At 62.3% G+C, this 13,837-nt stretch overlaps 2 protein-coding genes across 2 annotated transcripts in view; one reads left to right on the forward strand and one right to left on the reverse strand.

Moving 5' to 3' along the window:
• Positions 1-7,226, forward strand: part of GPC1 (glypican 1) — a 28,360-nt gene extending 21,134 nt beyond the window's left edge. Inside the window, exons 2-9 of the mRNA XM_046018184.1 lie at positions 231-389; positions 1,868-2,259; positions 2,934-3,099; positions 3,829-3,959; positions 4,046-4,165; positions 4,259-4,392; positions 4,743-4,918; positions 5,231-7,226. Of these exons, the coding sequence (XP_045874140.1) occupies positions 231-389; positions 1,868-2,259; positions 2,934-3,099; positions 3,829-3,959; positions 4,046-4,165; positions 4,259-4,392; positions 4,743-4,918; positions 5,231-5,463 (1,511 nt within the window). The 3' untranslated portion in view covers positions 5,464-7,226. The remainder of the gene's footprint in view (positions 1-230; positions 390-1,867; positions 2,260-2,933; positions 3,100-3,828; positions 3,960-4,045; positions 4,166-4,258; positions 4,393-4,742; positions 4,919-5,230) is intronic.
• A 120-nt stretch (positions 7,227-7,346) lies between these two features.
• The window catches only part of ANKMY1 (ankyrin repeat and MYND domain containing 1), a 41,944-nt gene continuing 35,453 nt past the window's right edge, over positions 7,347-13,837 (reverse strand). The window contains exon 17 of the mRNA XM_046018182.1: positions 7,347-8,144. Coding sequence (XP_045874138.1) covers positions 8,008-8,144 — 137 coding nt within the window. The 3' untranslated portion in view covers positions 7,347-8,007. The remainder of the gene's footprint in view (positions 8,145-13,837) is intronic.

The following is a 13,837-nucleotide window of genomic DNA, read 5'->3' on the forward strand; positions in this document are numbered from 1 at the left end:
AGCGGACATTCCTGCCCTAGGGCTCAGCCTCCTGCACCCCTGCTTTATGCCACCCCCGCTGGCTTTGCCCCCGAGGGCCTGGAGGCCATACGCAGAGGGCAGCCCCACTCCTGTGTCCTGCGCTGGGGACTGCACGATCAACCCGGGCCCCCGCTGGAGCTGCGCCCCATTTCAGGGTCTGCCCAGCCTCCAGGGCCCCTCCTCTCCCTCACAGCAGCCCCTCCCCACAGGAGAGCACCTGAGGGTCTGCCCCCAGGGCTACACCTGCTGCACGAGCGAGATGGAGGAGAAGCTGGCCAACCGCAGCCGCGCCGAGCTAGAGGCCGCCCTCCTGGACAGCGGCCGCGCCCTGCAGACCACGCTCGCCACCCAGCTGCAGAGCTTCGATGGTGAGCAGGCCCCTGGGCTTGGGGGGACCTGGGCGCGAGGGCAGCTCTCCGGGCGAGGCAGGAGCAGAAGGCTGTGTGCAGGCCTCCTCATGCATCCTGTGGTGTGCACAGCAGTACACGTGTCCGTTTGGGGAGATCAGGCCCAGCCCCTCAGTGGGGACCTTCTTGCTCTAGAAGTGCCTCCTTGTCACCAGCAGACAGGGACAGGCCTTGCCCTGGCCACTGGTGGTGCAGAGCCAGGACAGGGGACTGAGGCTAGGGCTGCCCTGCTATGGGAGCAAGAGGCAGTTGGGGCCCCGGGTGTGGCCTTCCTGTCTCCAGGGCAGGGGCTGGTTGGTTGGGAGACTCTCACCAGGTCTCACACCAGGTCCAGGCAGAGAGCAAGTGCCCGAGACAACATGGAGCTGGCTGGTATGATGATGCCCATAGTGGTCACCTCAGGGGAATGGGGTGGGAGCTGGGGTGGGGCCCCCAGAAAGTAACCTAAAGTCTAACTGGAGGGGGAAGGTGCTCTGGCGAGCCTGAGCAGACAGAAGAGGGAGAGTGTGTGTCTGCAGTCACCAGGCAGTCCCAAGAGGCATTGAGGTCCATGATCTCAGCTCCTGAACGCCTGCTCACTGTTCCACAGCCTGACCAGGAGCCGTCCACTCCCACCTGTGGTGCTGTGGAGGATCTCCTGCCCCAGCCAGCCCAACTGCCCAGGGTCCCAGGGCCTGTGCAGGGAGGGTGGCCATAGCTCTCAGGGACAAATCTGAGTGGAGGGTCTGTATGGTTACAGACTCTGCTTCTCCCTGCCAGAGGGGGTGGGAGCTCTTGGGGGTCCCATTCTGGGCACTTAGGGTGCAGGGGCATTTCCCCAAAACCATGGAGGTCTGCTCCACATGCTCATGCCCTGCTCTCTCCCAGAGGGCTTCAGCACGCCTGTCCAGGTCCTGGGCACATCCCAAAGGTGGCAGGAGACCCTCCCTGGGCCATCAGGCAGGCCAGCTTCTTGGGGCATGATAAGAGCTGAGGCTTATGGAACCCAAGGGAGGGCATCTAAGAGAAAGTGAAGGACAGCCAGACACATGGGGGTTGGAGGCAGTGCGGGGGGCAGCAGGCAGAATGGAGGTGGATCCCACCCCCTGGCTCAGGACCCACCTTACAGGTGATCCCAGTAGGTCACTGAAGCACCCTGTGTCTGTCCCCAGCCTCAAAATGTCAACTGGAGTCCCAGCTGGAGGCCCTGAGGCCCAGGAGGGACCCCCAGGCAGGCTTTTGCACCCCAGGCCATTGAGGAGGGGGGAGGTCTGAGAGTCCTGGGGCACCCAGGGCCCTTCCGGCCTCCACAGCCTGGGCTCTGATTCTCCCAGAGCATGGCGGGGGGGGGGGGCGAGCAGAGCCCCCGCCCCCAGGAATCCGGCTCCAGCTGAGGCTTGGGGAGTGGGCAGGAGGCCAGGAGACCCTGGGAGGTCTCACACCCACCTCCTGGGGCCCAGATCACTTCCAGCACCTGCTGAACGAGTCGGAGCGGGCGCTGCAGGATGCCTTCCCCGGCGCCTTGGGCGAGCTGTATTCGCAGAGCGCCAGGGCCTTCCGGGACTTGTACGCTGAGCTGCGCCTCTACTACCGCGGCGCCAACCTGCACCTGGAGGACACGCTGGCCGAGTTCTGGGCCCGCCTGCTGGAGCGCCTCTTCCGGCAGCTGCACCCGCAGCTGCTCCTCCCCGACGACTACCTGGACTGCCTGGGCAAGCAGGCCGACGCGCTGCGGCCCTTCGGGGAGGCCCCTCGCGAACTGCGCCTGCGCGCCACCCGCGCCTTCGTGGCGGCTCGAGCCTTCGTGCAGGGCCTGGGCGTGGCCAGCGACGTAGTACGGAAGGTGGCCCAGGTGCGCACAGCGGCCCCGCCTTCCAGCCCCACCCCATCCCTCTGCCCCCGGCTTGCAGACAGCGCGTCCCATCTCGCGTCCCATACCGGCACAGAGCTCTGATGTGGGCAGCGGCCAGTCCTTCCTCTGTCAGGCTGGGTCCCAAGCAGGATTGGGTGGGGGGAGAAGAACAGGGGGCTGGATGCTGATCCAACCGCAAGGGTCGGGTGGACGGGAGCGGGGAAGTGGGATGGACAACATCCGGAGGCCAGAACAGGCTGGGCCTGAGGCCTTGAGGGCCAGCAGGGTACCTCCCCCAAGAGGCTGCCTGAGTCAGACCCACACAGCCCTGGGCGTGAGCCACCTCCCTCTCAAACTGGGGTCCTTAGTGAGTCCCCTTCCCAGCCGAGCCCCGGTCCCCTTATCTAAATGGAGGGGAAGCACACCCACACTTCTCATGAGGCTCAGGAACAGCGCTGTTCCAGGGACTTGCGCACTGGGATGGCTGCAGTGAGGAGGATGGCCCGACCCCTGGGAGCCTGCTTGACCCTCTGAGATGAGACAGAGTCCCCAAGACAGGTTGGGGCAGAGCTGCAGCCTCCTGACTTCTGTCCCAAGCCCTCCACCCTGGGGCTCCTTGGAGGGCTGGACACGGCTAGCTGCCAGGTGGGACTCAGGCGGCCTTGCCTCCCCAGGTGCCCCTGGGCCCAGAGTGCACGAGGGCCGTCATGAAGCTGGCATACTGCGCACCCTGCCTGGGGGTCCCCGGCGCCCGGCCCTGCCCTGACTACTGCCGCAACGTGCTCAAGGGTTGCCTGGCCAACCAGGCCGACCTCGATGCCGAGTGGAGGAACCTTCTGGGTGAGCCGTCCCCCCCCCCCCGCTACGCGCCAGAGCAGGGGTCTGCAGGTGCAGGGACACAGCCAGGCCCACCCTCTGGAGCATGGGCCATGGCCCTAGGAGAGGGAGGGGCCCGGAGTCATGGGACAGGGAGGCCATTCGGAACAGAGCGTGACTCCCAACTCCTACCTGGCATGCAGCCCTCTGGGGTCATGGCTCTCCATCCTCCCTCCCCTCCCCACCCCCGAGCAAGTGCCCCGCTGTGCACACATGCAACACACCTGTGACCTAGGGCAGGCCACCCATACCTGAACTATGCACGTGTGGCACACGTAGTGGGCCGACACTCGTGCACATTTGCACGTATGTGCAGACGTGGCTGAGGGGAGGTGCACCAGCAGGCCCAGACGCCAGCCGGTGTATGCCCTAATGTGTGCTGGCGCGGCTGGCCCGCACACATGTGCTGACGTGTGCTCACATGTGCGTGTTAGGATGTGGTCTGAGCACGTGTCAGCTGGCACGGGCACATGGGGGGCCAGTGCAATTTGTGCCAGCACACGCATGAGGTTCCATACACATGTTGCGGGCACACACCTTCCAGCACACATAAGAGCTAACGTGTTCGTGAGCGGACACCTGGTGGGCCGGCATGTGTGCGTGTCAGCACGTGCGAGAGCTAGCATGTTGACGTGAGGTAGCTAGCGTGCATATTTACAAAACGCTCTGTGCCTGTGTTCACACTTGGGCCAGATTCCATGGTGCTCATCACCGACAAGTTCTGGGGCCCCTCGGGAGCAGAGAGTGTCATCGGCAACGTCCATTTGTGGCTGGCAGAAGCCATCAACGCCCTCCAGGACAACAAGGACATACTCACAGCCAAGGTGTGGGCAGACAGGTGCAGTGGGCATGGCGGGGCAGCCCAGAGTTGGCCTTGTGCCCCTCCAGGAACCCCATGGTCTTTCCCCAGGTCATCCAGGGCTGTGGGAACCCCAAGGTGAACCCCCAGGGCTCTGGGCCCGAGGAGAAGCGGCACCCAGGCAAGCTGGTATTACAGGAGAAGCCTCCCACTGGCACGCTGGAGAAGCTGGTGAGCAGCCTTCAGCCGGCCAGGCCTGGGGTGGGCAGGGGACGGGAGGGCAGGCTGAGCGGGGTGCCCCATGGCCTGGCCGCTGCCCTGCAGGTCTCGGAGGCCAAGGTACAGCTCCGGGATGCCCAAGACTTCTGGATCAGCCTCCCCGGTGTGCTGTGCAGCGAGAAGTTGGCCATGAGCAGCGCCAGTGATGACCGCTGCTGGAACGGCATGGCCAAAGGCAGGTGGGTGCTACCCAGCTGCCCATAGGCCGGCTGGCCTCAGAAGCCTCACCCAGGCCCCTCATCTGGCCTATGTCACCAAGTGCTATGTGCCCGGGGCCATGCCTGACACCAGGCACGCAGTGGGACATGGGAAGCCCAGACAAGGGCCTGGGCCAGCCCCCGGTGGCATGTGCCCCACTCGGTGCATCCACACCACGCTCTGTGGGCTCCTGGCGGACCCCGACAGGCTGCAGGGGGTCTCAGTCTTGCCAGCAGCTAGACAGGAGAAGAGGAAGTGGGAGGACATGCTGGAGTAGCACCCCATTGCAGGGAGCAGACAGTGACCCAGGGCCTGTCCTCGGCCGTTCCAGGTACCTCCCAGAAGTGATGGGCGATGGTCTGGCCAATCAGATCAACAACCCCGAGGTGGAGGTGGACATCACCAAGCCCGACATGACCGTCCGCCAACAGATCATGCAGCTGAAGGTCATGACCAATCGGCTTCGAGGCGCCTACAGTGGCAACGACGTGGACTTCCAGGACGCCAGTGCGGACGGGGCCCCAGGGACTGGGAGCCACAGGGTGGTGTGTGGGAAGGGCACAGAGCAGGGACCCTCCCAGCCCCTGGGCCCACATGGTGGCTCTGGTTGCTGCCGCTGCCTGGGCATGGACACCAGGTACACACCGCCCCCACACACACACCCATATCCCCAAGCACAGCTGCCTGGCCAGGATGTCCATCAGGCCTTGACAGGTCCAGGTGGAGCACGGGAGGCCCCCATGGCTGGAGGCTGGGCTCTGGGACCCGGCTCAGGGTCCATGGCAGGGCAGGCCTGCTGAAGCATCCTCTCCTCCCCAGGTGACGACAGCAGTGGCTCGGGCAGTGGTGATAGCTGCCCGGACGACCTCTGTGACCGGAGGGTCAGCAAGAAGAGCTCCAGCTCACGGACAACCCTGACCCACGCCCTCCCGGGCCTGTCGGAACAGGAGGGCCAGAAGACCGCGGCTGCGAGCTGCCCCCAGTCCTGCGTGTCCCTGCTGCTGCTGCTCCTCGCCCTGGTCCTCTCAGCTGCCAGCCCCACGTGGCGGTAACTGCCCAAGGCCCCAGGGACCGAGGCCAAGAACTGACTTTGCCAAAACGCAGAACAGATGATATTTAATTCTCCATGGCCTAGAGGCCCCAGGGCAGAACAGGGAGGGACAGTGAGGGACCCCGGCTCTGTGACTGCACTGGAGGGGGTAGGGGGCAAGGGCGCTGGCCCTCCCTCCTGGCTCCACTGGCCACCCTGGCTTTTAGTTTTGTAGGAGGCCCTCAGGTCAGCCAGGAACAATGTCCCCAAAAGCCATGTATTTCAGGGACCTGGGGGATGCTGGTGGCCACCTCCTGCCTGCCCACCTGCGCCTCTCCCCCCAGCTCCCTGAGCAGCATCCCGCTGGAGAGAGCGAGCCTGTGCCTTCCTCTCCTGCCTCTTCCCACGGAGAACTTTGGGCTCCAGGTGTCAGAAACCGAGGCCCAGCCCTGGGTGCCTCAGGATCTCCGGGAGGGCAGCGGGGTGTCTGCCATTTAGGGGCGAGTGGACCTCTGAGATTATGCATGAACCTTCCGACACAGCTAGGCCCCCGTGATCACACACACACGCACACACACATCCGCCGAGCCCCTCAGCCTCCAGGAGAGTTCTACCTGGGCTGGAACCCTTGCTGACTGTCCATATGGACCTCATTCTCTCCAAGGACCAGCAGCAAAGGCCCGGGGTGCACAGGGGCCACCATGGGCACAGCCTCACTCCCTCTGGGCACTGCTCTTGGGTGACCTGTGTGCGGGGCTGGGGGTGCTGATCCTGACCTCCCCAGGAGAGCAGACGGGCCCTCCGCAGACATGGGCACCCCCTTGGAACACAGGGCCCCACGACTGTGCAGAGGGCCTGCCCGCCTGTGCTCCTGCCTCATCCCCACCAGACCCGGGGCCCCATGCTCCGGGTCATGCAGGCAGTGCTGGAGGCCACACCTAGCCAGAGGATCTGGGTGGCCGGTGAAACTTCAGCTCAGCCAGGGAGCCTGACCCCGCGAGCCAGAGGGCCACCTGGATCCCTCCTGACCCCGCCAGCTGTCGGGGCCTTGGGGGCTTTGATAGTTAAGGGCTTTTCCAAACGTACAGACATTCACAGACGCTTTCCATCTGTTCACTCAGAGCTGCTTTTCAGCTCCTCCTCCCAGAGCTTGGAAGGGCTGGGGGTTCCCGGACCTGGGGGCCACCCCTGCTCACTCGGGCTGTCGAGACCCTCCCCCAGGCTCAGGACCGACCTCCCTCCCTCCCTGGCCCTAGCTGCCCTGGGCCCTGGGGAGGGGGCTGGACCCCGCCAGAAAAGGGCTCAGGCAAGAGGACACTTGAAGGTCTGTGGGATGCTGAGCCACTGTGGCCAGGGACAGCAGTCCTAACCAGCACCAGGGCCCGACAAGGCCACTTAGCACTGCTTTGCCTCACCTCCCACGCTGGCCAGGGCCCCCTGCCTGTGCCCCACCGGGCAGCACACTCCCACAGGCACTCCCACCCCACAGTAACCCTGCTCATGCCAGGCCTGGGGCAGGGTCTGGGGCCTCCTTCCCTGTAGGTGAGGGCCAGCTGGACTCTCAGGGTCGCTGGGGCAGCGGCTGCCCGCGTGCCTGGATGGCAGCATGTGGCTGCACATGGCTGTCCCGTTGGGGGCCTACACTATACGTCTCCCTGCAGGGATGGCCCAGCCCAGCACAGTCCCCAGCCAGGCGGTAGCCAGGCCTGCTGTGTCCTGCTGCACGGTGTCAACTGGCGTCCTATGCTCTTGAGTCCTTGTACGAATAAAAGGTTGGAGAGCTTGTGTGGCTGCCGCGGACCCCTCCTGCACAGCTTGGGCGGGTGCGTGCCCCTGGGCCGCACACAGCAGGATGTGACTAAGGGCGCGTTGGGCGGGGGTTCTTGCGCCCGGACAGCACCCCTGGTCTGGGTCTCCCCGTCCCACCCTGGGCCCACGCAGTGCCTGCGAGGAGGAGGAGGCCAGGACCCACCTGCTGTCTCCTCCTTCCCTGCTCTGGACTCACATCCTTTCATGGGCCCCCGGAAGCTTCCAGTTCCTCCAGGTAGCCTCCGAGACACCCAGGAGGCCAGAGCATGGGGACTGCGTGGTTCTGAGGCCAGGCCTGTCTGGACATCCCAATGGTCCAGTCTGTCCCCAGGGCTGAACAGGGCCTGCACCCGGAGCGAAGCTGCCAGCCCCACCCCACTCCCTAGGGTGCCCCTCCGCCCGGAAGCAAGAGCTGCCGCAAGGTCACTTTATTTGGGAAGTGCGGCCATGCTAGTCTGCCTGGAAATGCCCCGCACAGCCTCTTCTGTGGGCCTATGTGCAGAGGAGCCAGTGGCCAGGACCCTGCTCTCCTGCGCAGGAGTGGCAGGTGGCGCTCCCTGGGAGGGAGAAACGAGGCTTTTCCAGGGCTTGTGGCCCAGCAGCAACCAGGGGCTCACCAGCCTGCCCACCCTAGAGCCAGGGGATGGCGGGGTGGTCTGACTCCTCCCAGCGGGTGGGGGTGGGGGGACGGCCTCCCTCCCTGGGCAGGCTAGGACACAGCCTCCAGAGTCCACGGAACACGTGGATCACCAGACACTCATTCCTGGTTGTATGTGGAGTAGTTTTTCGGCCGGCCTGGTGGCTTTGGGGGCTCAGGCTTCTGGCTCGCCTTCTTGCCCAGGTGTTTTGAAGACTTCTGGAAGTTCTTAGTGAACACGGCTAGTTCTGTTTTCCCTGTGGGGGAAGGACACAAATGAGGTGGGCTTCCAGCACCAGCCAGGGGCAGGTGGGGACCAGGTCAGGCAGAGGCTACTCCCTGGCTCTGGGTCCCAATTCATTCCCCTGGAGACAGCCAGGAAGCTGCAGACAAGAGGACCAGCCCCCGCTGGTGGCCAAGAGCAGCCAGCCCCTCCAGCGGGCAGGCCGGTGTGGGGCTCCACATGGACACATGCGTGGGAAGTCACGTCCTCCTTCCCTCCAGAAGACCAGCACTCCTTTACCTGGAGACAAGCCCTCTGGCCAGAAATCGCACGTATAATCAAAGGGCTAGCTCTAATTCAGGGTAGACAACGGATCTTCTAGTGAACGTGGAAGGATTGGAACCAGGGGCCTATGCTCCTGCGGGGAACAAGATAGGTGGCAAGTCGCGGGTCCGATCTGTCAAAGGTTGGGGTGGGTGTAGGGCTGGTGACGGGGCACGGGTGGACAGGACCCAGTGACGGGCAACCTCGGGGAAGGGAAATGCTTCCCTCCTTCCTTTGCGGGGCCTGAAAACGCAAGCAGGACCCTGCACGGTTTCTAGCAGAAACCCATTTCCGGGCCCAACCCGGGAAGACAGAAGCAAGACAGCCAGGAACTTCTCAGGAGCCTCAAACCACACAGCAGCAGCAGTGGGAACCAGACAAACTGTCCCAATCAAGCATGAGCCTCGGGAGGAAACACCAGGAAACGAACGTCTGGTTTTGACGCTCACAGCGATGAGCCCGCCCCTGCGGACAGCTCAGCAGACAGCTCTGCGCGCTGCACACTGCACGAGGCAAGGAACGCTGCAAAGCCGGTAGCCGTCACGGGGCTCTGGAGTATGGGGGGGCACCGCTGCCAGGCAGGGCTCTGCCCAGAAACCATCTCCCCAGAGCGGGAGTCCCGCTGGTCCTCAGCCGGTATCAGGCAGGACTCCCTGACCCAGGCAGAGTGAGAGGACCTTGGGAGAGGGGGGTCCCATATCACCCGCAATGGGAACTCAAATTAAAAATTACGGCATGCCCCAAAGACACCCACCACGCCGAGCCAGAGCCTGAGAGCGTCAGGTTGCGGGACAAACGGTCTACAGAAGTTTGTGTGGGGTCAGAGAGACGGAAGCCCTCGGGTTAGAACGAGCCCATTGTTTAAAAGAAAGCAGCGGACTGGGAAAAGCATCAGCCAGAGCTGAGATGGGGACGCCCAGAGGAGACAGGGACCCCACAGACATGGAGACCCCACAGGAGGCAGGAAACACATGAGAGGTAGAGACCCCCCACAGAAAGCAAGCGCCCTCCCCACAGAAAATGAGGACCCCACAGGAGGTGGTGCCCGCACAAGAGGCAGGTTGGCAGGAGCTCCATGCCTTTGGGCAGCTGTGGGGGGCAGGCAGGTCAGGGGCCCAGTGAGCTGGTTGTTTCAGAGAAAGGAAAGCCCCCTGCACCTCACCCACAGGCTGGCAGCCTGAATGCAGCCCCCAGACTACAGAGACCAGAGAAAATTCTGGAAAAGGCAAGTCTGAGGAGGAGAGCAGATGAAGGGCTTGCCAGGTGGTGGGCGAGAAGGGCACATAAAATAACCTGCGGGGGGCCCTCGACTAGCTGCATGGCGAAGCTCAAGCAGTCCCCTACTTCACACCATCAACGTGTGAACTAGGGACAGACTAAGAAGCAAACTGTGGAAAGCCACGCTTCAAGTACAGAGAAGACAAGGGCACATTATGACCCGAGGGCACAGCAAGCGTCTCTGGAGACACAGAGCCTCAAGGGCGCCATGGGCATCGGTGGCCACACCAATGTTCCGTCCTGCACAAGACGGACCAAACACGGAAGCACAGGCCATGGCACACATCAGAGGCTCCCACCGTCGAGAACAGAGCCGTCCCGGCGAGAACATGCACCGCAATCCCACTCCCATGGAGCCCAATCCCAGACACGGGACTTCAAATGCCGGAGAAATAATAAAGAGGATGGCGGGAAGGCCACGGCGGCCCAGTCGGTTGAGCATCTGACTCTTGACTTTGGCTCAGGTTGTGGTCTCAGGGTCATACAATCGAGACCGAGCCCCGAGTCAGGGATTCTCTCTCCTTCTGTCCCTCCCCCCGTTTGTGTGCGCGCACTTCCACACTCTCTCAAATAAATAAATCTGTAAATAATAAATAGGATAAATAATCATTAGTTACATATGAAAAAGTGCTCAATTTTCCTTGTCATCAGAATGCAGAAAGAGATTTTCCAAAGCGCTATGCAGAGTAAAATCTTACAATAGAAAGCAGTCCCACGTGCCTTTTAGGGACACAGGAAGGAAAAAATGAAACCATCTAAGGGGACAGGAGTGGAGGGCTGGCTGCCTTTCATTCCGGTTCTTTAAAAACCAGGCATGGGATGAGCACAGCTCAGGGCGGACATCTGTGTGGACAGGTGCCCCCCCCCCCCGAGTGGTGGTAGCTCAGGGATCCTTGTATTGTTTTGTGGATTTTTTAAGATGTTCGAGGTGGAATCAGCCCAGATACAGGTTTTGTGGGGCTGTGAAGCTTTTCAAGTGTGGGGGGGAGGTGGGTTCTTCAAAATAAAAGAACCCAAACCACAAACAAAACTAAGCCAGACACACTGGCTTGTGGTCAGTCTGCAGCCATGGCCCAAGGAAGGGGACAGGGCAGTGCCTGCCTCCCAACGACAGGGTGGGGGGAGCCTCCAGTCTGTGGCAGGAAAGGAACCCACAGCCCCTGGCCCTGTGTTGTCTGTGTCCTTCCTGTGACCGACCAGGGACCCCACTGACCGTCTCTCTGGAGGTCAGAGAACACTGGATTCTGGGTGGAACCCTGACAACCGTGGGTTCCAGGCCCTTGGAGTCCATCACTAACATTCCAGACGGACCGTCCCTCTCCATCCTGAGCTCATCTCAAGCTGCTCCTCTCTCAGACGCCCTGGATCACTTCCGTTCCTGGCTACCTCGTCATCTCCTCCCAAGACTTCCTTGACCTCACCTGGCCACCCCTCAGGGTGCTGCCTGCTCTCCCAAGAGCCCGGGGAGTGGTCATAGCAACCAGCCTGGTCCCTCCATCTCCCCAGCCCTGGCCCTCTGTTCACACCCCGAGGATGGGGCTTCCCCTCAAATGTCTCATCCTTGCCCGGCCTTGTGGGCTCCCCTGATCCAAGTGGAGCCCATCAAGCCCTCGCTCCCCCTCCTGGGCCTCGCCCTCTCCAGAGCACACCGCCACAGATGCCACGTGCCCACGGCCCTGCACGCTGGCTCCCCAGCCAGAGTATGCCTCACCCACCCACTGCCGGGCCCTCTCTCTCCAGTGCCCTCCTGACCCTCTGCTTCCCCACTGAGCCAGGCTCCGTTGTAGGCCAGGTCCCCTGGAGCCGTGGGCACTTCCAAGCTGTGAAGCCACACATCTGGTCACAGAGGGCACCCCACACACATCTGCCATCCTGCTCCCCACCTGCCCCAGCTCACCTGCACCCGGCGGTGGCCTCCTAGCACCGGGGAAGGGAGCAGGGCATGTCTTTCCCCACCAGAGAGAGGGTGCCAAGAGCCCAGGTGAGTGGCCAAGTAGAGCCCAGAGGTTCAGGAAGACAGGAGCAAGGGTCAGGGGATGGGTGAGCAAGGGGGTTGTCTAGGCACACTCCCAAGCCAGAGGAAGGTGGGGAGTGGTAGGGAGAGAGGAGGTGGGTGGGCTAGTCCCAGAACAGCCTCAACAAACCTAGCCCTCAGGAGCTGCCTGGGTGAGCCCCCTGTTAATCCAGCACTCCACCTGCTCAGCACTACCCTCTACACACACACGCACACACAGACACACACACATCCACAGAGACACACACATGCACACAGAGACAAGCACACAGAGGCACATGCGCAGACACAAAGACATATACACACACATGCACAGACACACGCACACAGACACATGTACAGACACAAAGATATACCTGCACACATAAAAATGCACACGGAGACACACACGAACACGTGAATGCACACACAGACATGCGTGCACAGACACACATGCACACACAGACACAAGCACACACATGCGCACTCGGACATATGCGCACATGCACAGACACATGCACACAGACACACATAGACACACATGTCCACATAGACACACATGCAGACACACATACACATGTACAAACACATGTACACAGACACGCACATGAACACAGACACACATGCACACACACACACATCCCCTCCACAGTCCAGCAGAGCAGGAGGAAGTCTCACACTCAGCTCCCTGTTCTGTAGGCCATCCCCTCCTCCCACAAGCACTCCCCACAGCAGGACCATCTGTGAGATCTCACCCCACCCCCAGTACAACTTCCATCACTAACCACGTCCACCCTGAGGGCTCTCCCACAGCTCCTGGAGACACAGGGTACGTTCTCTGCCGCCCATCCCCCACGGGTGTCCCCCACATGCTGGGTGTTTCCATGCTGCGCTCTGTCTCCCTGCCCCAGCAGGCTGTCCCTGGAGCACTCATCCTTCCCACACCACTGCCCGGCTGGCCTACACTCCTGCCCTCACGGTCCCGAGGCTCAGGGGAGCATCCAGACAGACCTCTGTGCCAGGCCTGCTGAGGCGTTCCTGTTCCAAGGTGACTAGGCCCTCACAAGTCACCAGGCCCTGTGCCCTGTCCCCTCTTGAGTGCACACCCCCACTGCTGTCCTCCCACACTCCCAAGTCCCAGGGAGGCCAGCTCCCCATGACAGTGGAGCCCACAAAGCAGGGGCATGGGGACAGGGAGGTGGCTTGGCGTGGGGCCTGACCTGGGCACGGTGGGATCCTGACTCTGCAACAGGGCCCAAGTGACCCCAACAACATGTTCGCAGGGAGCCAACAGGCTGTGCACACTATGGTCAAAGGGGAAGGAAGGCAGGTCCCCCCAGAGCCTCAGGGACACCTCATGCTCACAGAGCAGAAGCAGGGAGAGAGAGGGGCTCAGCGTCACAGAACCTTCTAGGAGAGAGCAGTGTGCTGCAGCTTTCCCCAGGACGGGTGGCCAGACAGGCACCCCTTGGTCTACACTCTGGCAGGACTGGGCCTTAGCTCCAAGTGGAGTAAAGACAATGTGGTCACGGAGATTCTGAAGACCAGACCAGCTACCCGCTGCTCTTGTGACAGGCTGGCTATGCCATGCTCTGTCTGGGGTCTCCGTGGACGACCGTGGCGGGGATCGGACCGCAGGCAGGACACAATACTGTCCTGCCGGGCCAGCCTCCCTACAGCCCTCCCCCCACCCCCGACAGAGCTTGGCACAGAGCAGGGTGATGAGGCGCGCACCCCCCCTCCCGCCCCAATGCCCCAGCATCCTGTAAGGCCCAGGGGAGAGGAGCCTGGGTCCGGGTATTCCCAAGATACAAGCGGCTAGATTCCTGAGGAACAGAATGTCCTGGATGACAGAGGGGCCAGGGGTGGGGGTGGGCAGGCGGGGGCGCTTCACGCGGAAGGGAAAACACACAAAGGCACCCAGACCGGTAAGTTAAGGGAAGTCCAGAGGAAAAGATTTAAGCCGGGATGATTAACTTTGGTGTACCAATCCCTAAAATGCAGCCCCTGTATCCTTTCAAGAAACTGGCTAGAAACATCCCGTGTAGACACAAGGCTGCCTCACTGCCACTGGCAACGGAGAAGAAGGAGCAACAGGCTCCAGCCCAGAGAACCGGGGCCAGGTTCGGGAC

The sequence above is a fragment of the Meles meles genome, chromosome 9 (genome assembly GCF_922984935.1).
Source record: "Meles meles chromosome 9, mMelMel3.1 paternal haplotype, whole genome shotgun sequence".
Lineage (NCBI taxonomy): Eukaryota > Metazoa > Chordata > Mammalia > Carnivora > Mustelidae > Meles > Meles meles.